Here is a 26,571-nt window from a genome sequence, read left to right on the forward strand (position 1 = left end):
TCTTTGAACTCCAATTGCAGAGTTGAACGCGATCAAGAGATTAAAAATTCGATAATTTCGATAAATAATTATTACTATGGAGAAATATCGATCCGTTGGAAATTCGGCTGGAATTCGTTCGCGCCAATTTTCTTCAATTTTAGAAACGGTTTATCCACTCGGTTGGCACCATTCCGGAGCCAAGCAAATATTATTCGATCAGAGAGAGGGATTGGTGAAAGTTTTCTTGTTTGCGCGTGGATCTGGACGTGGCACGCATAGGCTCCTGAATTCGTTATGAGAGTAAAAACGCGGCTGGAAATCGATATCCGCGGAAAAACCCGATTTTCTGTGTACACTGTGTCCAATTCAAACTCCGCCATCTCCCTACATCCATTAGCTCGAACGATTTTAATAAAATCCTCTTAAACCCCGAAACCCCGATCTCGATGATGCAACTTTTCCATTAATGTAATGTCGATGCTTCGTTCCCATCGATACTTCGCCACCGCACAGTTTTTTCAACGACGAAATTACCGATTTTTCATCGACTAAAAACGTTCCGCCACCAAAGTTTTTTCCGCCGACAATCTTCCATCTTTGCCCTCTCCCTTCCCATTATTCGCGCGATCCATTCCAGGAAACGAATCGAAATATCGATCCATTTAATCGCTATCATCCCCCTTACAACACGTGCAGATTCTCGCAGCTTTTGCTCTTGCTGTCGTTCAAGCACATCTTGTTCAATATCTCCCTAGCGAGATTCAGGCTGAGCGCCGTCTTACTACCGTGCAGCTTCGACAGTATCCTCCTCTTGCTACCCTGCCGTTTCAGCTTCTTGTCACGATTCTCCCGAAGCCGGATCTGCTTGAGCACGCCTACCAGAAGCTCGTCCACATTGTGCTGGATACCGCTGGACGTCTCGATGAATTTGCACTCCCTCGATGCCGCCAACTGCTTACCCTCTTTGAAACAAAACCAACGGTGATTCCCCCAACTGGCTTACCAGTTTTATTTATATAAGAAGAGAACTTTTGTTTCCAATTTTCCAAAACAATTTCTCATACATCTCGCCATCTTTCCTATTGAATATTGTATTGTTCGAAAAGTTTGGGAAAAAGAAAAAGAATTTTTGTTTGAAATTTTTTCTTTTGTTTGAATTTTTGTTTCGAAAAAGGGAGAAAAAGAATTGGAAGAATTGATATTTTTGAGAACGCATTTGAATTTAACGCATTCTCGAGTGGAGAATTAATTTTGAATTAAAATAATTTGTCCGATTCGGAAAATTAAAATGACAGAAATTGAAGAAGAAATGAAATAATTTCTCGAGATGACGAATTGACTCGAACAGATATTTTTTTTTTTTTTTTAATTCCTCTAGAAATTTAAGGGATATATCTACGTTTCCATCGGTTTGTTTGACAATTGTATACTCTCTATAAACTGTTTTCACGCGAGAGAAATAAATTCAAATTGAAATTCACGCGTGATTCTGAGCATTGACACATATTTTGGTTAAAATAATACGTTCACCCTTACCGTTGGCCGTGATCGTTCGACTTCTCGCGAGGTCTGATTTGTTGCCGACCACGATCACGGATCGTTCTTGCGTGTAATGCTCCCTCCACAGATAGTTTAAAATCTCCTCGGCGACCTGGAAACTCGTACGAGACACGGTAGAATACACAACGATGCAGGCGTGCGGCTCGTAGGTGGACAAAGAATTCTCGACCTACGCAAAAAATTCGTAAAAAAAAAAAAAAAAAAAANCTCTAAAACCTCTCTCGTCTCCTCCTGTCACCATGAATCCCCGTCCAAGGATCTTTTTTTTTTTTTTTTTTATTCGTCCAAAAAAACGTGGAGGACCGTGTTTACATAATAAATTAATTAAATTATTATTCTCAACCCACGAGAAAAGAAATTCACCCGTGAACGTCGACTACCTATTTTTCGCTAATTAACCGTCAAATTAATTGAAATATCATTTATTTAGAAAATTCATTTTCCCTTCTTTGGTACAAGTTTTTTTCCCCGTCGAGTCTCGTTATTATATTTGTTTCTATCCCCCCTATTTTGTAACTTTTTACCTTTCAACCCTCCCCTCCCCCACCCGTGGCGCAAAATTGCGTTTATAGAAATTTTAGTGAAATCTGGTGGCGTGGTACGAGCACACGTGGGCGTATAAGCTCGTTCGAAACGGAGAGAATGGTACTTACGCTCATCTCCACGTGCGGATGATCGATAAACACCATTTCTGACTCCTCGCCGTCCAACAAAATTGACACCGTCTTCTCGCCGAACTCGTCATCTGTCGATCAATGTAATTCGATAAACAATAAAATGTGCAATAACAAGGGACGATCGTGCAACAACAAGGATGCTGAAACGAGGATAGGGGAGAGGGGGGGATATATATATATATATATATAAATTCCTCTCGAGATTTAATTAAAACTTGCTTTAATACGTTTCGAGATTCGAGGTTCGAGGAATTAAAGGGAAGGCGGGGAGAAACTCATCGATGATAAAGCAGAACCATTGTGCGAAGACGAACTCGCGACGAGTTCTGTCCTGTCTGTTTTCGAGGGCAGGATAATGGTTTTAAATAAAAACCATGAACTTGTACACGGAAGGATATATATACGCGTGGGATTGAATTTCCGTTTTCCAGCGGAAGTAGGAGTAAAAAGAATGAAATAATACGAGGTGAGCGTGTTGTATTCCGCATATGTATTCCTAATGCCCTCTTAACGTAACGACAGACAACTTGTAACAATTCTCAAGATACAAGGTTAACAAGGCAGCGTGCACGCTAATTTGAAATTTTGGAATAATTGCTCATCGAATTGTAAGTTGATTTCTCAACTTTTTAACGCAACTATCCAGGTTTATGGATAGAGGTATGATGCAACTTTGCTTTCAACCTTTGTTTCTCTCTTGTGCTTTTTTACTTACGAAGGAGCGACTCGGGATAAAAGGGATGGTTTCTCTCTTAACGTGTGAAAAAATATATCAACCAAACATAGTCCTTGCGCAGAATTTCGATATTGATATTAATATGAAAATTTAATATTTCATTCGGAATTTGAAATGATTTATTTATTTGCGATGCTTGTTTTTATTATCGCGATTTATTTACTTATTATAAAACCGATATGAAATTCAACTCCCTTTGATCGTTGATCGTAACGCGAAAATTGCGTACGATCGATGTAAATACGTGGCACGATCGTTTTTGTTTTTTCGAGGCGTCGAATCGATCGATCGTTGCAAAAAGGCAAACACGCGAAGAATGTAGCGGAAGTTGAGTATCGTATAATCGGTCGCGCATCGTGTCGAGCAATAATTGTCCTGTAATAAGCGAGACAGCTTCGACAGGTGGGTGGTACAATCATAGAGAGGAGGAACGTTAACGATCTACATTGGCAGGGTTACATGAAACCGCCATTATCGCATGCTGCGCGGATCGTGTTCGTTTTAAGCGGAAACTGAGCTTTGCTTGGGGAAATCGTGAACCAGAGTTTCCTGTGTGGTATTCAATGAACGAGGATCGATAAAATTCTCCGCCCAGAAATCTGTTCCGCGAGAATCAGAGATTCGTCTTCTAGAAATAAAAATCGTAAAAATTAACGATGGAAATTCTTCGAAATTTTTCGATTCGATAATCGATATCTTCTTTTTTTCTTTTTATCGAAAGTGTTCAAATCTTTCTCGAAAATCAGAGCTTTCGATAGATCGTAGGATAATCTAGATAATCCTTAACGATTATGAAAAATCGTACAAATGTCGAGAAGAGATAGATTAGATTAGATCTTTACCATCGATCGAGTTAAGAGAGGTTGAAGAAGGAAAGAGATAACAAAGAGATAACGCGATAGCAATCTGGGCGAATGGAAGTCACGAGCGTGTTAATTAAACGCGGGGATTAAATTCCACGGCCTCGCGATCGCGGCCGGGTGAAATTGTAAGGACGGGGAGAGGACACGAGATGAACCCGTTAAAAATGGCCAGGTGGTTATGGATAGGGAGTAGCGGAGTATCAGAATAACGAAATGCTCGTTATACCCGCAACCTTCTCCCCTGTCATCTCACGCGTGCGTTTATAATTAACGTTCGGCGTAACCGCGAAACTCGTTCAAACCGGGGATGCATCGAGCCTTTGCCTGGATTTGTATCACCGCCTCTCAACGTCTAAACGAGACCTCCTATCTTCGTTACACGTAAATAGAAAAATTGTCGAATAAATAATAATATTGAATCCAAATTTATACATAGTAGAATTTTTTGTATAAATTTCTCGAGATAAGAAGAAACGTTTCCGCGCGTTTCCGTTATTAGAAACTAATCCTTTCTTCGTGGAATAATATTACGTGGAAAGAAATTTTGAAGAATTAATATCGAGGGAAATTTTTAATAATGATAATAATAACTAGGTCTCACAACATTATATTTAATCCCCTAATAATCCAGCTCGTGACCAGGCATACGATATGGAAATTTTGTAACTTGTTGCGAAACTTACAAACTGGGATTATTCAGAATTATCAGAAAACACACCTGTCTACGAACACTTGGTAAATTTCACGCCATCTTTCTCTCTGTTTTCTTTTCCTTTTTTTATTTCGACCATCTTCCTCTGACTCTCGAGTCAACGCGTTAAATTCTTCCATTTGTCGCTCGGATCCCAGAATCGAACGGAAGGAGGGCACGGAGGCGCAGAAACGCGGAGTGAAGAGAAATCGTGAAGAGAACAACGCGATATCGGAGTTATCGGAGGCGAAAAGTAAATCTCCCGTGAACCGGCCACAACCCTGTGAACCCACTATCGGAATGAGTATCCCGATGCGAAGAGAAGTACGACTCGTTTCGAGGTCTCGTTACCGTGCTTAAAGAAAAAAAAAAAGAAAAAAAAAAATTGAGAAAATAAGAAAACCTCTTTCCATTATTAACGTTCCGTTATCTCCTCCACGAGGATCTGTACGAATTTTAATCAAGATCGAAACTCGTGGTTACAGGTAAAAAAAAAGTACGGGAAAGAGAGTATATTTAAATTTTGTGCGCCGATCAATTTCAACGAGATACCTAAAGCTTACCTAAACTGGCGTCATACGTGTTTATGTACTCGCTGGTCATGAATTGGGAGACGAGGGCTGTTTTCCCGACTCCGGAATCACCGAGCAGTACCACCCGATATTTGGACACCTCCTCCATTTCTTCGCTCTCCGTGCTATCCGCGCCGACGCCTTGCCCGCTGCAACAGGAACCTTCGAACGGCGATCTTTCACCCGAGACATTGCTATTTCTGGAAAAACAGGAAAGAAGTATCTCCCGAAATTCTAATACATCAGCACGATTTAATTCGCGATACGTGTCAAGAGGAAGAAGAAGAAGAAGAAGAAGAAGAAGAAGAAGAAGAAGAAGAAGAAGAAGAGAAACGCGCGGAGGAAATCGACTAAACGTCAAAGCAATTTCAACTGGGTGGATAACTCGATGGATTAAAAAAAAGAAGATAAAATGAAGTGGTGTGGGGGGATAGAGGGAGTCTCTCTTCTAGATAGAATTTTCACGAGAGAGAAAGGTGCGTGTATATATATATATATATATATATACGACGATATGCAAATTTTCAACGAACCCTTCCATTATCGATCTATAATTAGATCCTTCCTTTCGAGTTAATAACGTCCACGGAATTAGTTTATCGTTTAAGTATCGGGTATGACTCGAAATGGGAAGATCCTATTAGCGAGATTTATTCCCGTGAAATGGATTACGCGATTCCTCGTCAAACGCGTACATTTGATATTTTGTTGCATACATAAATAACTTTCAGCTGCAGCAATCGATGCTTGCGCAATAATCCTATTATCGCCCCGCTGATGTGAAATCAAACTCTCTGGTTTCTGGAGGAGGAAAGGAAGGGGGTGGGAGGAAGCGATGGAGAGGAACCCCCCGTCGGCTTCCCATACGGGAACGGGAGAAATATACGCACGAAATACTCGATAAAAATTGTCTCGATGCCTCCGCTTCGTTTCAATTTCAAAAATCCAAATTTCGAAAATTGCATCGTCGTGATTTACCGTCGATCGTTATTAATTAGAATGAAGGGCGCTTCCTTGAATTAGCGTCGTTTATTCTTCTCGCGGGTGAACTTGCAAGCAGCGATCCCGAGAGTGATGCAACGATGCGGTTCGATACGAGGGATTTCGGGAAAGGTGACAAAAGTTTTTGGCAACGCGAGTTACGTTACGTTATAACCGATGGAGTTGGCGTGATTCGATCGAACGCACGGATCAGAGAAAAATACGGATCGTTATAAATAACGCGCGAATTTCGAGGAATCTTGCGCGCAACGAGGATCGTTGTGCGTTTCCCGGATTTTTCTGCCGCGGGGGAATTGCGTACGCTGCTACTTGATCGAAAACCAGGTCATCCGAAACGGCGACCACGAAAATAAGAGTCGTGGAATTTTGACGGGGGGGGAAATCTCGATCGAGGAGGGATCTGCTTCCCTTTTTTCCCCCATTACTATCGTTCGTTATATAGAAACAGGGAGAGGAAGGACGTTCAAAAGAGTACATCTCTCGTGTAATTGTATCCCGATGGAGAGGAGAAAAAGAAGAAAGGAAGAGAGAAAAGGTTAATGGACTAAAAGCTCTCGATCTTGCGATCGTTCGAGCAAAGAAGATCGGTCGTGGAATCGATTTTAGCCGCGATTGGATTTCCGGCGACGAGTCAACGGAACATTACACGAAACATTACGTAAATCCGGACAAGTTTTCGAAGAGGGGAATGGTCGATTGGGTATCGGCGATCGTTCAACGAGACGAAAAGAAGCGACGGATCGGATCCGGCTCGGTGAACAAAATCGCTACGATGCCGGAACTCACCCGATTCATCGCTGTGTGCGCGTTTGTTGAAAAATAAAAGTAACTCGGACGAGCAAATTGTTCGACCGATTCCCCGTGTGTTACCGTGTTAGAGATTTTGCTGCATTGTTTTCCTGCTTGCTACGTTTTTACATGTACATGGAATCAAAAATTAATCCTTTCTTTTTTGTTTTTTTGTTTTTTTTTGTTTTTTTGGTATTTTCTTTTTTCCTTCCTTCAGTTCAGAAAATTGTTTCTATTTAAAAAAAATCCCCCCCAAGCGCAATCGGAGAAATACAGTGTCGGTGACAGTTGGTTACGAGCAACGACGAATACGTAAGCTGCGAATTACAATTCTCCCGTTATGAAATTATCGAACGTTTTCCGTTTTCCAAACGGCGTTGAACCGAACCGACAAAAGACAATATCTTTTCTCTCTCTCTCTTCTCCTTCGTTTTACTCGAACACAGCAAAATCAACTTTTCCTCCGATCGGTTGTCTCGCCGCAAGCTCTTATCGATCGCGTGCCTGGCCAACTAATCAAATTTACGTGCATAATGTTGGGCACAAAGTGGAAAGGAGCAGCTCGATCAAATATCTCCGCGTATATACCTCTTCTGTTTCAGATCGTGATCTTGTTGCGCGCAATCCGAATTTCGTAAGCGTGATTCGATTTTTACGCGAAGGGTGGGAAGGAATTGGCAGGAATTTTATTTATTCGGGAGGGAGCAAAAATTCGAATCGATCCGTGGACTCCTCCGTGATACACCGCGATAGAGGTGGAGGGGGAGGGGAAGCAGGGAAGCAGGGGGAGAAGGAGGGGGAGGAGGGTGAGCGAATAACACGAATGATCGGGACAGTAAAATGGAAATGTAATTTATTAGTAGCGAGGGCGAATTTAAAAGCAGCGTGAACGCATTAATTGAAAAGCGGGCGACAAATGAAACATGTTCCGCGCGAGCGATTCCTAGCGTGTCAATAGAAAAGCATCCGCTTTTGTCCGTGGCAATATTTAGAATTCCAATAAAGTCGGCGTCGATAAATCGCTTATTTATACTATCGATAGTTAATATCCGGTATTATATATCCGTATCCATCGATACCATCTTTCCTCTTCGATGAAACCGCCTTCGTCCGATCCTCGTCACATCTCTGAAAGCACGCGATACGTACTTCAAACTCGAGATAATTCGAAACATCTTGTATCTAATAATCTTTCGAACAGTTACAATCCAAATTAAATTGATTGGAACACGATGACTTCCAATATACGAAATGGTTGGTTTTTAGTTCGAACTCGATTCCAATTATTCCCTTTGGACGAATTATTATTCCGATTGCTATTCTTTTCCGCGCGATCCTGTGTGAAAACTCGTCGAGATACGCGTTTCGTTCTCGGCCAAGAACAATGCAGAGATCGCGCATTCCTCGTTCACATGTCGTGACACGTGTGCGAGCGCTTACTTACACCAAGATGGCGCTGAAGAGGTTATATATAAACGGAGGGGAGGAGGGGGGGCGAGAAAGGGAGAGGCGAGAAAACGAAAAATCCGGTGCAAATATTTGGACATCGTCTATTCGAAGAGAGCGAAGAGTGACGTATCGGATCCGATCTCTTCGTATCCGACTCGACGTAATAATTCGCGTAACGATCGAGAACGAAAGCGAGAAAAAAGAAAAATTCGATCGAACATCTGTTATCCGTATGGACGTAATAACAAGTCAAGTTTCGATTCGACAGACGAAAGAGGAGAGGTTATTTCTATCTCCTCTTTCGAGGAACAATCACACTTTTCACAGTCGTGAAATTGTTGCTCTCTCCTCGAGGAAAATTTGTGAATTTGTATGCATTAAAACGAGGATGGGATTAAACATTCGTGTCAATTCATGAATGTTGCGTTAACGGAGAATATTTAGACGAATTTAAAAGAATGGAGTTTAAATAGCTTGGAAAGTCAGGTTCAATTTCTTTCATCGATTATCGTTCACGTTATAAACGAATTTCTTCTTTCAATTTCTTTCTTGGCAAATTTTGATGGATCGATTTTCTAGATCGATTCATTCAAATTCATGGAAATATCATCTTTGTTCTTCGTATTGGATCTTCCCTTCGACTTCATTTTATCGTCGATGATATTTCGAATTTCTTAACGGAATTGGATCTCAAACTGATAACGCATTGCCACAGAAGGAAACATAAATTCTAAGAGTTAGCTGTGTTAGCGTAAAAGGTTGATGAGGTAGGGGAGGACTTACCACGGAAACTTTTCGCCCGATCTCCCATGGAACCGACCTCCCTGCGTGAAACTTATTTTCCCGGGCTCGTTCCCTGTGGGATCGCTCTCGGTGCTCTAACTAATGCGGCCCACAAACTAACCCGTCACTATTTTCGGCTATTACGAAGTTTCGAGAGACCAACCCGTCAAATCTAAAGGAAGCTCGCCATAACGCCAATATATATATATAAAACGGTGCATATCGTTACAAAAATTTAAGAGGAAGGATCGAGGAGTAATATGATCGAAACATAGATTTATAGAGAGATATATAGTTTTTCTCGCTTAGTATTGATGTCAAGTGGGAATAATAATTGTGAGAAACATCTTTAATTCTTCTGAAAATTGTTACAAATATAGACGTTTCGCCGCTAGAAATTCTATATTTCTGATGACGACAGGAAGCCATTTATCACGAACATTTTATTCCATCTCCGATCGAAATTTTGCAAAACGAAAGTCACCTTGAACGAGCTCGTTAAATTGCGTAGAAATAGCGCAACCTTACTCACATTTTGTTACAACAAATATAAATAAAAGTACTATTCTAGCAGCGGATCGGTTTGCCAATATGGGCGACGCCTCGCACTCGTGTGTACGATAATGAACAATTCCGTGTCAAAATTTTCGAACGATTAATCGAGATAAATTCGACGTTGGATGACAATTATCACCAGGTCTAATTCACTTTCTGGGTGGACGACTGGTTTTTGGACCGTGTCCACGGATTAAAATTCGACTCGAAATCGTCTCGAATCGTTCCAACGTTCGTGAATCATCGATTGCTATATCTACTCGCGTAACCAGGAAACGGTGATGCTCGCGATCGATTCTTACTCATCGAAGCAACTCTGGAAAAGTCAGCCTTTTAAATTTAACCGGATGTTCGTCTCTCGAAACGAATTGATTCGAAAAAGACGATCGGACAAAGAAAATTCTACCAGGTTTCACGAAAATTTGGCGAATATTCAAGATCCCTCGATGTAAACAACTGTTTCTCTGTTGTCAGCGTGATTCAAGCAATCCGAGAGATTTGTGAACATTTTCTGCTCGTAAAGAGCATGACTCAACCGAAATTCAATGAAAATGAAAACTCTTTTTTTTTTTCCAATTTTTGAATCGATGCCCAGTTGGAATTTATCTCGACAGCTCAAGCGTCCAGGAAATAGAAATTCGATTTAAAAAAAAAATTACCATGAACCATTCGTTGTAACCGTTCCACGATTCGATTCGATCGCGTCCAACAAAAGTTTCCTTAGAAGACAAAGCGTTATATCGAGATATATATCGTCTCTAAAAGGTCTCTTAATAATCTTTCGACTGGATCTACTCCGGAACTCGACAAAAGAAAATTAAATCGTCGGAAGGCGAACACGTTCGTTCTAAATCAGTTGCAGGAGGTTGTCCGTATGGCGTTCGAAAATCAACGGCGATGACTAACGATAAGCTAGACACGCGTCACGGAAGAACATTGACTCAGAGACAGACTCGGGACGCATACGCGGCGAGCCATTCGCAAATTCCACGAATATTCCTCACCGCCGCCTCGTAAATGCCGTGAAACACGCCAAACGTTTTCACGCCCTCGTCCTCTCCCCTCTGTCACTCGTGCATCCTCACCGCCACGTGATCGCGGCCCTTCCCTCTCCATCCGATCGGCCGGGTTTAGAATAACCCAAAGCTCCGCGAGTCGTTCGGTCCATTCGCGAGTTCGATCTCGAGTCGTCCGTTTCTTCGAGAGCGAGAACAGTCAAGAGGACAAGAGTTTTCCTTTTATTTCGACGATGGAGATCGCCAAAGGTGCGTGGTGCTGTACACGATTCGATAGAAATCCCATTCTAACTCGATTCCCTCGATAAATCATCCTCTCGAACTTTATGCGATTTTAAATCTAAAGGGAGATCCCTTTCGCTTTCGAGAAATGTCATTCTTCTTCTTCTTCTTCTTCTTCTACTTCCACTTCCATGGAATTTTGTTTTCTCGGAATTTTTCTTTTAATTATTAATCACGGGAAGAATATTTCATACTTTGGTTTATTTCTTTATTTAGCTGTAGTCTCGCGAGATTCGAGAAAGCTTGCATCTTTTTCTTGTTTTTTAAATTTTCAACAGAGATTCATGTACTTTCGAACGAAAATAAAAGGGAAAAATTAAGAGTTAGATATGGAATCTGGTTCAAATTTCTCGTCCTCTACGAGCTTGATTTCCTAATTATTAACAAGAAACGTTGCTTGCATCCATATAGTGAACGAGAACGCGGGCAGTCTCGTGGAGCAGTCGATGAACATCACAGCGGAATCAAAATCCGTGGCGACGATGAAATCCGTGGAGAGCGTGCAAACGAAATCCGTAGTCGAGTCGTCGACGTCGATCAAATCCGTGACTTCGTCCTCGACCAGGTCGCATCAATCGATGGAGTACGAGGAGACGATCGAGTACAACGACTAATCGATCCACCACGAAATCCACGCCGAATCCAAGTCCACAAAATACGATCCTTTTCTTTTTTTTTTTTTTTTTTTTTTTGGCATCGAAATCGCACAGGGGAGAGTCGAGACGCGATAGAGTCGACTCGAGCGCCTTGCTGATCTGAAAATCTGCCGCTCGAACGCTTCGAGTTTTCGAGGATTCGAGACTGGAATAGCCGAGAGTGTGGAAACGTGTGGTTTGGTTCCTGTCAGTTCCTGCTTCTGATTCAAAGGGAAATGCGGTTAGAAAGCGGGTGGAAACTCTGCTCGCGCGTTCCGCATGTTGATTCGCATGGAGGAGTTGGGAAGGAAGAAGTTGCGTCACGGAAAGGTGAACGTTCGAGGAATATTTTTGGAGAATAATGGAGGAAAGATACGTCGAGTCGAGTCACGGAATGACCGATCGACGGGGTCAAAGTGTGGATGGGACGACGGGTTTCAGAAATAACCCTTCCCTTCTTGAGTTGCTACGATAATGAAAAAAAAAAAAAAGAAAGAAAAAAAAAGAAGAAGAAGAAGAAGAAGAAGAAGAGGAAAAGGAAGGAACGCGAGCTCTGGCTCTCCTCCAATCGGCGTGGTTCATCGCCAAATAACGACTCGCCCCATCCTTTTCTCCCTTCCTCAAGGATCCTCCATGAAGGTCCTCCATCCCCCTGATCCTCTTTTAAATGCCTGTTTAAGCCTCTACATCATTGTCACGTCTCGCGATCCCACACTTCATTGTGAACTTTCGGTTATCTTTGTATAATAAAATTTCTAAGATATTGTTCTCTGGGTTCGTTCAATCTCTCTTATCCTTCCCCATTGTCGAGCCGCAGAATAGCAACGTGATTGCGGCTCGTTACTCGAATGATTTAAAGAGCAAAAGACAAAAGGAGGAAATATTGTTGAAAATTCGTTTAACGATTTCGTTCTTTTTCTCAAATTCTTCTTTCTTCTTCTTCTTCTTCTTTCAAGTTTAAACTTGACGATCGATCGTTGAATCATACTACAATGATTTCGTCAAATGATACTCGCGTCACTCTTAACCTTTGCCTTGCCACGCTTCGATCAGGAAAAAAAATGTCATCGTTCCTAGTCGTAACGAAAGTCAGGGACGACCGATAATTCAAGCTGCGGTTCCCGATTCGAGATCCAATTAAACTATGTGAAATGAAAACCGTGAAAAGGGACAAACGATTTTCCTTTACGATCCATTTACGATCCATCGGTCTCTTCGTCGCGAGAAACAATCAAAAATTTGATCGAATCGAAAATAGAACGCTTCAACCACGAAATAGTGAATTCGCCAAATTCTTTTAACCGATAGAAGATACTTTCGTTGGAACGTATTTGCATATTGCTGAGAGATGAACAGCAAGATTTTTCACGTCTCCTCGCGAAGAAATAAAGTTGTTGTTGATCCAGTCTCGCGAGCAAAGGAATAGATTGCCGCTCACCTATAGGAGCGAATAAATTGTATGGAAGATCGAGAGGAACAGAGGAGGGTTTATTAAGCGAGAAGTGGAGGGGGAGAGGACAGATATGGAGATTTATAAATGGTGATTTTTTTCAGAGGTGAGAAAGGAAAGAGGGTGAAGGAATCTCTCTCTTTAAAGAAACGAGACGGAAGGTAAGAAGATGAAGGTAAGATCTAGGAGAAAAATCTGAAAGAGAGAGAAATGAACTTGTTGAACGAGAGAGAGAAACCTACGCTAAACGAAACGTTGACTGGCATTGATTCACGATCCGGGGCGAGGGATTAAAGTGAAAACGAAATTGTGTAGCGAAATTAATTTTTCTTATCGAGTCGATCCGGAATGGAATCTTTCGAAAGCAATTTGATAAAACGTACGTTATAAAGCGTCGAGTTAACCGAGTAGGCGGAATTCATTGAATCCATTCCGGTGCCGAAATTAAGTGCTGCTCCCAGGGGACACGTTCGCGGGGAACGCGCGAGTGAAAGTTTTACAGGTTGCCAAGTTTCGAGGGAGGTTCCCTTCGGGTTTTACGACAGTTTCGAAACGAGGCTGAACGGTGGAATGCTCGCACCGTGGAAAAAAATGTTACGATTATCACCTTCCAAATTTTAAGATAATGAATTTTCACGGTGTGAATCGTGAAAAGTTATCGAATGAAAATAGAAAGTTGGCAATCGATAGTTGGCAATCGAAAGATAGAAATTTAGAGATCTTAAAATTAGTTTTATTCTAATGAATTGTGTAAATGTAGCGGACAAAAATTTGGAAAACTTTTCTAGTGTACGTAGTCTACGTCTAGCGATTTTTCTACCCCGACTCTTTTCAACTCTTCGCTTTTACGGAATATACGTTAATGACTCGAAACTTTTTAATCTCGGTCGGTAATGTAAAATCAGAGATTTTCATCCGCGTTTTCATTCGTAAAAAAAAATATCAACGTGTCTACGTGCACAAATTTCCATCGACGTCGAACGAGCTTTCGTAAAAAGTAATTTTTTTCTATTTTTTCTTTTTCTTTTTTTTAAGAAGACAAATCAGGCGAACGAAGTTATTATATATACGGAACGCGTAGATAATTTCTTCCAACCGTAATCTTTATTTATATAGGCTTATAATCTTTCGCCGGATATCTATCAACTGAACTTCATTCCACATCGTCTTTTTGTTCTACCTTCTTCTATACTAAACTTCCTCCTTTGTTTTCCCACCTCCTACGCGAATAAAATTGGATTTTCATTTTTCGAACAATATTGGAAAATAAATGTTCTAAATATATATTTCTCTAACTACGTCACATTCTAAGTTCTTCCTTGAAATTTATCTCTTTACAGGGACGACTTACTTTTCCCTCATCTCGGAAAAATACGATAACCCGTTAAATTATTCATACGAACGTATAAACACAATTTCACCCGCTAGTTTGGATAATCAAAATAGCATTGTACCCGTGCTTGAAAACTTGGAAGAGGAATAAGGGAAAAAAGAAGGAAAAAAAAAAAAAGAAAGGGAGGAGGGGAGAAGAAAAATAGACGTTCAAAAGCACGATCGATTCGTTTTTATCGCGAGGCAAAACCCGATAATCTTATCGTGGCTGGTCATCGAAGAAATGCGACTCCGAAATAAACAACCCCTTCCTTCGTTCGTTTATCGTGGCCGAATTAAATTTTCACCACGGCAGCCCTGATTGTCATAAATTTTTATCCCGAGAATCGGTTTCACCGAGGGGGCGAAAACACCATTCCCATGGCCACGAGCGATACTTCTCTGTCAGGGAAGGGAAGACTTATGGACTCTCGTAACGGAAACTCGAAGGGAATCGAGCGAACGAGAAAACGTGTCGTGTCGCGTCGCGTTTCGCCGGAAACGTTCTACCCTTTGTGCTCCATCGTGGATGGAAAATTTTTCGAAAAAAAATGAAATAAAAAAAGAAAACATCGATCGATCCTGTGTCTTCGAGTGAAACTGCTCGTTCTGTCCAACGTGAGGATGTATATAACGGAACAAGTTATTCGTGACACTTTTCGCTTTATCGAGGATACTGGGTAATGAGTTATGAAAATAAGTTAAAACTTAAAATGTCGATAAAGAGTATTATTACGTATAATTTTCATTAAATCTTTTAATTTCTGCTAGGTACGAATTTTGAAGTGGTGAACGGGTATAAAAATAACTTGGAAAATCGAGGCATAAATAAAGATATTGAGGCAACAATGTATGTAACAAAAGGTTTGGTTGTTGTTTTCTTTATAAAAAAATGGATAGTAAAGGAATATTGTTGTAATTGATTTTCGTGGGCAATTCACCAATCTCTCGTCGATATTTAAAAAATTGGTGTTATAGAGAAGAATATTTTTAATTCAAACAATATGGATTAATTCAAAAAAAGGGTGAGAATAGAAATACGATTAAAAAGAGGATTGAAAATTGAAATTAAATGTCGGGCCGATAAGTCATCCTCTAAACATAGGGGATGGTGATCGATGAAACGTGCATTTCGCTTGTCATTGTTCTGGATCGAAGGGTAGGAAGCATAATCGTGCTGGTGTTCGAGGAACGCGTTTCGATTATCCCAAATTCCCAAAATTGTGAATCGCGCGAACGTTCTATGCGAGCCATCATCATTGTATAATCCGATAATTTCTTCTCACAATCCGAATCATTATCGTTCGAAATTTCTTTCTTTTTTCAATTACCAAAAATCTTCCGCTTCGAAGAGATTTAAATGTTTAAAATGTTTTTCAATCTCGTCCTCGTTCTTATTTATAAATACGTGCATTTGATTAAAAAGGCAATCTTCTTTTTTTTTTTTTTTTACAGGGATTAATTACCTGCTACTGTTGACCGAAGTATTGCTCCTGCTGCGCCTCGAGATAATCGAATCTCCACGATTAACGACGCCTTTATGGGTGATGCTGAATGCCCGCAATCTGTACAGATCCTCCCCCGCTCTCGGATTGTACGCTTTCTCCGGCAGGCTGTGCACTCGTGGCCTGATGTGATCCGGCACTGAAACGTATCGATGGACGGTTAATTAAAACCAACCTATTAGTTCAAATAGGGCAACAGATATAAACAGGTATAAACGCGCGAACATTCCATTAATTGGATAGGTATCTTCGTCGATCTACATTTTAATTTATCTTTGAATTTATCTTTTAATCGACTAACGTCGAAATAACGATTCTCTCTTCGACGATTTATATAGGACAAATATATCGTGCAGGAATATTCGATCAGTTAAGAAGAGAAGGAGGGAGGGAAGGAATGAATAAATAGAATAGAAAGACAAAAATTTGCGCATCTTGAATTTTTAATTATTTGCCTGTCAAGCAAAACCGATCGTTTTCGATTCGCGTTAAACTATCCATCATTCGATTCTCCTTTTTTTTATCCCCCTTTTCTCTCTTTAGGTTTGGAAATTTTCCAATTGCGAAACGATCCTCGTGATCAAAGCGACGCGACACGTGGAACACCAGCCATGCTTCTGCCTTCGAGGGCTTCCCAATTTCCTGTCCCAACAACTAACTAGCCAACGTCTTTTATGTCTGCCTGTCAATTTCCATACGTGCTTCTTTCTTTCTTTTTTTTTTCCTTTTTTTCTTTTTTTTTTTTCTTTTTTTTTTTTTTATATAACACTCGAAACACAAAGCAAGCGCGTATAGCAGCGTGTGTATAAGAGGGGCGGGGGAAAAAAAATGATACTCCATTTTTCATCTCAATCTCGAATTTCGCGTAAAAATTCGATTTATCTCTCTGCGTAAATTTCACGAAATTTTGTTTGGTTTCAACAAATGAAACAACCGAACGTTCCCTTCAGTTTCAAAACTAACTTTTATAATAGTGTACAATTTTATTAAACTTTTTACAGATTTTTTCCTATCCACGTATCATCTTCAGGGCCAATAATATTATTGTACGCGCGGGCACAATATTTTGTCGAGCGAACCGGCTATCTATCTCTTCGCAATCTATTTCACGTTTCATGTATATTTGAATATCAATCTATAGAAATATGAAACGATATAGGGACTTGACGTTTTAGGGATACCCGTGATCCTGCATTCAAAGGGTCTCTCCGAAACGCGACAGCGTCGAAGCATCATCGGATCTCCGCCTTTATAACTTGACCACAGCCGTCTTATGCATGCATTAAATCTCTCAAATCTCCATGGAATAAATTACGACGTACGTACATAGGTTTTTACAATAATTATTTCCATAAATACGCTTCGCTTCGAAATCGTATTTACTTTAATTTCACTTCATCCTTTCATCCTTCAATTCTCCAACTCTATCTTTCTTTTTCACAGAATTCAAGGAAGCGTAGAACGATTCCCAAATTAAATTGTCCCCTTCGTATTGATTATATTCAGGATTCGAAATTCGTCCAAGTCGTTCGAAACGAAGTATGGCGGCAAAGAAAAATGCAAAGATGGACGATTTCTCTCCAATCCAATTTTCTCCAATATTCCAATTTTCTTGCGTTCGACGAGCGACACTTCGTTCGTTAACACAGAGGGACGCAGAAGTTTGAGAGATCGAAATGGAGCAAGGGTCCGCGTAGCGTGGCGCATCGACAAAGGTTGGCTCCATCATTTAATGCGGTTACAACTCGACGAGGCACTCAAGAAGTTCGTCTCCCGGACCGAGTAGCTAATTACGAAAACGAGGGCGGGTGTAACTTCGCCTCGACGAAATTAACGGCGAATTTTCGTCGATTCCGTGGGAAATTTCAATGCCAGGGACCGGACTTGGACGGAACAGAAACGTCCTTCGATTAATTAGGCGCGAGTTGAGTCCGATTTTTCTTTCGCCGAGGATCTCGAGCAAAACTTTGGCAAATCGAGATGTCGAAATGTCGAGATAAATAAGATGAGAAGGGAAGATGGAGGAAGATGGATAAATCGTAGTTCGCGCACAATTTAATTATCCGCACGCAATTTAATTTTAACGAAAAACACTCGGTGGTTGGGTCGCTCTCGAAGAAACAGCGATGGTGAATAATTAAATGGATATGAGAATGATAAATGAAAGGAGGGATTTTGAGACGTTGGATGCAACGTGTCTGACCTGACCCATCTTATTCCACTTTCTTTACTCTTCCAACGAGATGCAAGGTATATGTGTGTTGAAGTTGACTTTGAACATTGTAAACGAAAAGAGATGCCTGAAACGAATAACTATTTCTCGAAAGAGTTCATCCATTCCTGTTTATATTGTGAATCTTCAGTCATGATCTTCGCTTTCTAATTGAGACGTGATTGAATTCTTGATTCACGGTTGATCAGATTCTCCAAAGGACTGGTTAGATTCTAATTGACTTCTGCTTTCTGGAATTTTCCTTCCAATAATTATTCTCGACGTAAATGTAATTAAGAGGAATTTAGAGAGAACGAATGGAGGATGGTTTTCAAGAAACCATGAGTTATCGCGTATATCGTGTTTGGGGGCCAGGATTCTTGTAACTGCTTTTCCGATGGTCGACCGCAAGACACTTGACGCGCGCAAATATGATTTATGAAGTGGTTGCCATTACCATTGCGTCTCAATAGTTTCTGGAATACTTGCTATTAAGAGTTTGGAACAATATGAAACTTATTCGTAAATTACTGCTAAGAAATTGGAAAGTTAAACTATTGAAAATGATGAAGCTATTGAAAAAGTGAAATTGAAACTATCTTACTTTATAGATCAATGTCTTTTATTCTTAACATATATATATATATATTTGTTATAGAATACGTTTGGAAGACCGGATTCTTCAGATTCCAAAACATAAGAATTATTGAATTATTGAATTATTAAAACAATTGAAAATTTATTCTTCCTGCACTCTCAACTGATATATCAACTTTTGTGTTCGTTTTGACGAATATGCACTGAAAAAAAAATTGCAATATAATTTATTTTTATGGAATTCAACACGTATATATCTGAGAAGCGATGAAATAAGAATATTCGTACTCTTGAAATATTTACCAAGCGAATGAAAATACGGTGATATTTTTTTTTTTTTTTTTGCAAACGATATTGCACGTGCCGCGAGAAAGAAAAAAAAAAACGATAAAAGTATTCGACAAAACCTATCAAAGAACGACTCGTGCAAACGTATCGTATCTGACCGTTGCATCTTGTGCGCACTTTCTCGGTCATTCTTCCTTTTTGAAAACGAAACTGAAACGTTTTGTTCCCGATCTAAGGATTCTTCCTCCCTTTCACGAATATTATCTCCTATATTTTCCTTCTATATTCACCGCGTTAAATAATACAACATTTCCTTCGGAGAGAGGAAAACTCGCCTGTTATATCTCAAGATTGTCCTTATTATATACTACGTTATAATCCTATTGTAGGAGGCGAGGAAAAATGAGAGAACCTCGTGGAATTTGAAAGCCTGCTCCCTCACTGCATTATTGCTCTTTTATGGCGAATCCAATCTCGCGCTATTATTTGAAAGAGGGAGAAAAAGAAAAAAAAAAAAATAACAACATACGCGTTTTAAAGTCTTACGGGGAATACTTATTACATACATGTATTTGCCTGAAAATTGGAAAAGAAAAACAAAGGAAAAACATATCCATTGTCATCGACAATATAGAAAATATTTCGAAACCGAATGGAGAATGGATGTTATCCACTATTAACGTTAACAATAAACCGATAATTTCCGCGTCGCATCGATTTCCCGTATCTCTCTCTCGTTTATATTAATGAGAATCCAGGTTCGAAAAAAAATTCGTTATCGCATCGATCCGTCCGTTTTTTCCACCCCTTTTTTTCCCTCCACGAATCACGGCCAATTAGCAACGCTTTCTAATATCTCTGGTTTTAATACCGCATGCTCGGCCCCCGCGGATCATCTACGGGGGGGAAAAAAGGGAAAGCCTATCGCGATAGCTTGTTTACGGAAAGTATTTGCCCAGCGGATGCCGAGCCACGTAATTAATTTTGCAACCTAGTCCTCGATACTCGAGGGTAATCCGCCATGATTTGATACGTTATATCGACGTGCATCGTCAGGAAATTCATTCCAGGATGAGCATCGACAGGCGCATTGCGAAACATTGCGACGGAGGACGGAAAATTTGTTTTCGCGTTCCTTTTTTTCGCGACATTACATTTCCTCGATGATTCCTCGTGGAAAGTTGTTCTCTTGGAAAGTCGCGCGGATCGAAAAAAAAAAAAAAAAAAAACGTTTTCAACGTAAAATGGACGTTGAGCACGCGAGACAACGCGATCGTATCGACGAAAAGTGGAAACAAATCTATGGGGATGGATACTTTTTTCCATTTTTCTTTCTTTCCTTTTTTTTTTTTTTCCTCCCTGTTAAACGTTTTGACGAATGAACGATACTTAAACATCGAGATAAGAAGAGAAAAAGCCGCGTTTTTTTTTACAGAGAGCGAGGTGATCTCTTCTGTCAAGATGGGAGGGAGGGGGAGGATCGTTCGAATGCATCAAGTTGAGTACGCGTGCACATTTATTTCGGTTTGGCGGAGGAGAGACCTCGTTTCGAATTGTGCATTGAAAGTTTAAACGAGGGCGAGCCTCGGGTACCGCGTCGCCGACGCTTCCGATACGATTCAATGTAAACAGCAAGGCGCGATTAAAAAATACCGGTAACAATACCCGTGTTGATAACTTGACCCTGTTTCTGTTGAATCGTTCGATCGTCACGCGGCTGTGTTACGAGAAAAATTTTACGNGCACGCTCTTCCTGGAAACTCATCCACTCTGAGTAAAATTTTTCGTAATACCTGATTAAAAAAATACCGACAACAATACCCGCGTTGATAACTTGACCCTGTTTCTGTTGAATCGTTCGATCGTCACGCGGCTGTGTTACGAGAAAAATTTTACGAAAGAAGAATCCCACGCGCACGCTCTTCCTGGAAACTCATTTCCCACTCTGAGTAAAATTTTTCGCAATACCTGATTAAAACGATACCTATATTGATAATTTGATCCTGTTTCCGCTGAAGGAGTGAAATTTTGCTGATTAAAAAGAAAAAAAAAAAAAAAAAGAAAAAGATTTAAAATGCTCGCTTACCGGGTAATTCCAAGAAATTAGAAGTTCTCCGTTGCCTGGCACGGGGGTGCGCTGTGAAATTCAACGGGCCCACGCTCTCGTTGCTGACGTTCGACAAATTGGAGCACTGGCTATCGCGGGAGCCGCGTCTGGACGCGAGATAGGCTGCAACACAGAGAGAGAAAGAGAGAGAGAGAGAGAGGAGAATTTGATGAAACGGTGGAATCGAAATTCGGGGCACGTGGCAAGCTTCGAAGGGATTTGTCGCGGACGATCGAGGGATTCGGTGTGACCCACGACAGGGTCACATTGCTAATCATCGTGGAACGAGCATTACCGATGAGAAACGCCGATTCACTGCGATCGTGTTCGTTCCCAATCGGCCTTCGTGCTTCGTGATTCGATCGCGCGAACGATATATCCCCGCCAGGATTAAAGATCGAACGAGATTACGGGATTAGCCGGTCGAAATACGACGAGGCGGCCTTTCGTTCCCGATGAAAAAGAGGAGAAGGGTAGAAGGGAGGGAGGACGAGGGAAAAATGGAAGGCAGAGTGGAAAAAGAGTGGAAAAGGGGGCGAAGCTCGCTTTTTCTATCCCAAAAAACCTTTAAACGAGAATTCAATTGGGAGAGTAAGACGATCCTGGAAAAATGATTACGTCGAGCCGATTTTTGACCCTCTCTCGACCTCCCTTCTTGTCTATCGCGTAACCGGATTAAGCGAGACTGCGCAATAATAGATTATGAAAAAACTGTGTAGGCCGAGTTGTTCGGATGGTAACCGAAACTTTTCGGTCGGTAATAATTTCGAGGGAATATCGCGGGCTGCAAAGACGCCGATTCAAACCGTTATAATTATGATCCGTGCGCGGTTTCCACGCTCGAATTGCAATTTATAAGGAACAAAATTCTCTGATTTAGGAAACAATGGGATATTTGAAGCGGAAAAGCTAAGCAAGCAAATTGCGTTCTCGCCCGGAGAAGCGGACAAAATAATTTCGACGAAAATGTGCGTCACGTTTCCAAGATTTGATGAACAATCTCTACTCTCGTTTCGATTTACCTCGTGTTTCCTCTTGTTTTTTTTCTTCTTTTTCTTTTTTTTTCTATAACGATATCGCGTCGCCTAACCTGTATTCCCCATTCTTCCTTTTCCGCTTTATTATTACGGGACAATTCGAGAGTTCGATCGCGAGGGAAAATTCGAAAAAGGAAAAGCACGCGGCTCGTTGTACGCGTTACTCGCCAACTCGAGGGAAATCTGTTCGAGACGGATGGAGGATTAATTAAAACCGATAATCCTGTCATCTATTAGGAGCATCGTTCTAAAAAAAAAAAAAAAAAAAAAAAGAAGAAGAAGAGAAGAAGAGGAGGAGGAGGAGAAGGATAAATATCGCAAAATCGATTGTGCAATCGGTTATAATAATTTTAAGCCGATCGACGGATCCCTCTTCCCTCGTTAATCGGCACGCACGGGAATATTGTCCCGCGCGGATGATCCGCTGTTCGAATAATTAGAGACGTTCGGGAAACGATACATCTCATTAATCGGATAATATAATTTGCGATTTCATCGGTCGTAACTCGCCCACGCGATAACGAATCGATAATTAACTCTCTCTCCTTTGCGCGGCAATAGCCCCCGTTAATTGAATCTTTTTCGCGCTCGTTACATTTTGCAAATGCTTTTAAAATGAGGGGATTCCTTTGACGGAGAGGGAGGGGAGTCAAGGACTTCGGATCGACCTAGTTTGACCGAACATATTGTTAATTATCTCTCCGCGCCACTTTTTCCAAATTAACTAATACCCCGGCCCAATCTTTATTAACTTGTTTCGCTAGTTATCAAAGATAAATTTCCAATTTTACGTATACAATATATAAATATATATTGTGAATTAAGTTCCTTTTTTTTTTTCCATCAAAACAAAAAAAGAACCCACGAAAGTTGAACAAAAATTAAAAAGAAAAAAAAGGGAGGGAAAAAAAAGAAAAGAAAAGAAAAGAAAGATCAAAGAAAAATCCAAAGAACCACTCACCGAGGCCACCCTTCATGGATCCTCTCCTTCTAGGGCTGGACAACAGAGTGACTTCCGTGTCGGCGTCCCCCATATCGGTCAAGTCGCTGGTCGACCTCCTCGAGATATTTCTTCCATTCTTCCCGTAAACGTCCTCTTGGCTCTCGCTCCGACTGTTCTCAGCCTCGTTCAAATACCCTTGACTGCGATTAAAATGACTGCTCCTCTTCCCACCGCCCCTCCTCCCGCTCGGACTGTCGCCTCTCTCCCTCGACGCTCCCCCTCCCCCTCCCCCCTCCACCGAACATGGCCTCGATCCGCCCCCGTTCTTGTAACTCGCGTTGCTCCCCTCCCGTTGCTCCGTTTTTTCGTGCTTCGGGCTGGACGATCCGTGGCCCATAGACGCGGCCATCGTCGCCGACACAGGATCCCACTTCGATCCGTTTAACCCGAAACAAGTGTTCCTACGATGGCCCTCGAAAGGCTTCTTCGAGGTGGCGAAACCCGCGGAGCTGGGCGATCTTGTCGGGACCGCGGGTGAACCACAGGCGGGGCTTCTCGGTGGATAGCTCATCGTCTTGCCGAGATTCTTACGGGTCTCGACGAATTGAAATATCGGCGACTTTCTGCCGGGCGAGTGCGCGCTAGGACTCTTGGGACTCCTGCACCCTTGACGCGGGTAGTAGCTCGGGCTCCTCTGCCCCGGCCTTGCCTCGGCCTCGTTCAACCGTCCGAACTCCTCGAAGTCGAAATTCGTGTTGGGCGTTTCCGGATAATACTCGGGGGGGAACTCGAACACCAGCGGCGTGCCAGGCGACTTGCTCACCTGGGGCAATTGCGTGGGGCTTCTCTGCCCGCCGATCGGGATTTGCGGCAATTGCGGTAGCTGGCGAGGACTACGAGGCGATTTCGCATGTGTCGACTGTCCCGGGCTGTTCGTAGCCATCTCTTACCACGTTGGGGGATAACGGATATTCTTCTTCCTTTTCTTCTCGATTACTTTCTTTCTTTCCTTCTTTTTCTTTTTTTATTTTTTTTTTTCCTTTTTTTGTTTCTTTTCTTTTAATCTAGCAAGAGAATGCTAGAGAAACCTCCGCCAGCCTCGTTGTGCGAGCACGATGAAACGTCGGTTGACTCTTTGTTGTGCCGGATTGCCACGAGTTTCCTCCGAGCAACGCGCCAATCTTCCGGAGCGGATCGAATTCTCATCTCCAACCTATCCCTCCTCCTCCCTCCACGGGTCTTCTCACGGTTTTCACGCACTGCTATTAGGGAATGACGCGACCAGTCGATGGAAGAAAGGCCTGGACGAGGGGATCCTTGGGAATTTTATCCATGGATGGCCAGGATTAAAGATGAATCACCCTTACGCACAGGGCCGCCTGAAAACGATGAATCGTTGTAGAAGAAACGTATTGGAAGTGTATTCGGAAGGAATCGTTGTACTTGTTATTATGCGACGAAAAAAGAAAGAAAAAAAAATAAACGAGAATTCCAAACTGTGAATACTGTCACGGATAACGTTTCCTATTATCAGACAAAATATCGCGAATATTTTTCCTTTTCGTGGAAATTAATCCACTAATAGTAGTAACGCGATTCGTCTGATCGGGCGAAACGAGTGTCGGTGAAAAGAAAAAGGGAGAAAAAAAAAATCAATCTCTCCAAGGAATTTCATTTTCCTCCATCTACCGTGAAACAATTTTTCCATTTCTTTATCTCTTTTGGGAGAGGAAGACTTTGAGAAAATTATATATTATTTCCTCCAACGGATGCAACAGTTTCGGCTGCGCGAACGCGAAATTATAATGATAAAATATAAATAACTTGGGATGCAACGAGTTACGAGTTCGAGTTTTCGCCTTCATTCTCGCGAATTAATTTTCGAGGCAACCAAAATCGATATTAATTGGCAACCGGTATACCATACTTCCGACATGCATCACGAAACCATCTCTCGAAGATACATATATATATATAAAGTAAAACCCGAAACAAAATTACTATATCTAATTAGCCTTTAATTAACCACAATCCAAAATTCTTACATCTCGCATCGTACACGTGTCGATAAACGATCCAACAATTTTTCAAACACCTACCTCTACCCTCACGAATAATCTCGTACGTTGATACGATTGCTCTACATTACATTACCCAAACACAGCCGAGAGAAACTCACCAATAGTTTCGATTTTCGGCTGGGAAGAATTAACCTGTTGATCGCGAGCAAGGTATCGTCACGCCGCTCTCTCCTCTCACCGTGGCCACCGTTTCTCCACCCTTCCTTCTTCGTTCGATGCGGACGATTTCACGATCAACGAAATCGGATCTCGACGGGGGCCCCGCGACACGAGGCAAGGCGACGACGAGGGGCACGAATGTGGACGAGGGAGGACACGCGGAACCGAACTCGACAGAGGTTGCCGCGTTACTGAGGGGTTGGAGCGTACAGACCTAGAGAGCGTCTCACCCCCCGCCACCGCGATTTCACCCTGCTCGACCTCCCACCCCTACGGTCCCCGGGGCTTTTCTTTCTCTTCGCACGTGTCTCTTTATCAATTCGATCCATTTCGCTTTTCCTGCGGGATTTCTGCGGGCCACCACCTCGTCCCGCATTCTCATCTCAGGGCAGGAAAATAAAATAACAACGGACGGCTATAAATGACGCGCGTCGAAACACCCCTTTCGAGTCGATTCCTTCCGCTTTCGAGTAATTATTATATAGATTGACGGTAGATCGGTAGATATCCCATTCGCGACTACTGGACGATGCGATTTGTGAAAATTAGATAGATTGACACGAGTGCCAAGATCTATCGATAATGAAGATCAATGTTTACTTAATAACAGTTTGTGTTATTATCGAAGATTTTATCTATGAATTTTTCTACATCATACTCGACAATCGTATCCTTGTATTACTCGGATCGAAGAATACCGTGGATCGTGTGTATTTATCGCTTATCGAATATCACTTTAATCCCCTTCGAAATTAATTTATCGCGAATCGGACGATCTCTGAATCTGTTAAACCTCAACATCGCGTACGATTCGAAGCTACCACGAACGTTGATCTTCGAATTTGTACACTGGGCGAAATATTATTGGAGAGGAGGGGGAAATTTTATTCCATAATCGGATGCAAAGCACTCGGCCCTCTCCAAGGGAAATTGGATTCCCGTGTGTAAGACCGCAGCCGGTCACTGGCGCGGCACAACGCTCCCTTTGGGGTAATCGATGTGTCCAACGACACGCTGCATAAACTCTGGCCGAGATTGCGCTCCGTGTTCGCACCGCAACGCGCGGTGATTGCGCGCGGTTCATACACCCCCCCCTTCACCCTCCCCCTCTCCTTTCCCACTCCGCTTCCGCGGTCAAACGCGTCCAACAGGTAAACGCCGAATCGGTCACGGATCAAAGTCGGAGATCAAAGCTGTAGCTGTGGATCGTCAAAGCGAGGAAGATTATT

General features: G+C 41.8%; 1 protein-coding gene and 1 long non-coding RNA gene across 3 annotated transcripts; one reads left to right on the plus strand and one right to left on the minus strand.

Annotated features, from left to right (window-relative positions):
• Positions 1–178: 178 nt before the first annotated feature.
• On the minus strand, positions 179–25,503 carry LOC122719809. Of its 2 annotated transcripts, XM_043945974.1 has the most exons (8): positions 25,282–25,503; positions 23,121–24,481; positions 21,102–21,245; positions 15,880–16,057; positions 5,073–5,281; positions 2,196–2,287; positions 1,519–1,711; positions 179–944 (listed from the first exon to the last, which is right to left on the minus strand). In XM_043945974.1, the coding sequence occupies exons 2-8, from the start codon at positions 24,043–24,045 to the stop codon at positions 664–666; spliced, it is 2,022 nt and encodes a 673-aa protein (XP_043801909.1). In that variant the 5' UTR covers positions 24,046–24,481; positions 25,282–25,503; the 3' UTR covers positions 179–663. The 2 variants fall into 2 exon arrangements, with proteins under 2 accessions (XP_043801909.1, XP_043801910.1); XM_043945975.1 differs by lacking the exon at positions 25,282–25,503 and having other exon boundaries at positions 23,121–24,946.
• Positions 10,780–18,228, plus strand: LOC122719810. Its single transcript, XR_006347686.1, has 5 exons — positions 10,780–10,924; positions 11,369–13,217; positions 15,869–16,127; positions 17,094–17,236; positions 17,362–18,228. It is a non-coding gene; the product is annotated as an uncharacterized LOC122719810 (long non-coding RNA).
• Positions 25,504–26,571: the final 1,068 nt, after the last annotated feature.

The sequence above is a fragment of the Apis laboriosa genome, unplaced genomic scaffold (genome assembly GCF_014066325.1).
Source record: "Apis laboriosa isolate Shangri-la unplaced genomic scaffold, ASM1406632v1 scaffold9_cov152, whole genome shotgun sequence".
In the NCBI taxonomy this organism is placed as follows: Eukaryota; Metazoa; Arthropoda; class Insecta; order Hymenoptera; family Apidae; genus Apis; species Apis laboriosa.

Excerpts from the sequence above, each read along its gene's own strand:
- LOC122719809 (XM_043945974.1), bottom strand. The coding sequence starts at position 24,045 with ATGGCTACGAACAGCCCGGGACAGTCGACACATGCGAAATCGCCTCGT. Across the intron at positions 21,246-23,120 it reads ATCCATGAAGGGTGGCCTCG|CCTATCTCGCGTCCAGACGC; the intron begins GTGAGTGGTTCT and ends TCTGTGTTGCAG. Across the intron at positions 1,712-2,195 it reads ATCCGCACGTGGAGATGAGC|GTCGAGAATTCTTTGTCCAC; the intron begins GTAAGTACCATT and ends TTTTTTGCGTAG.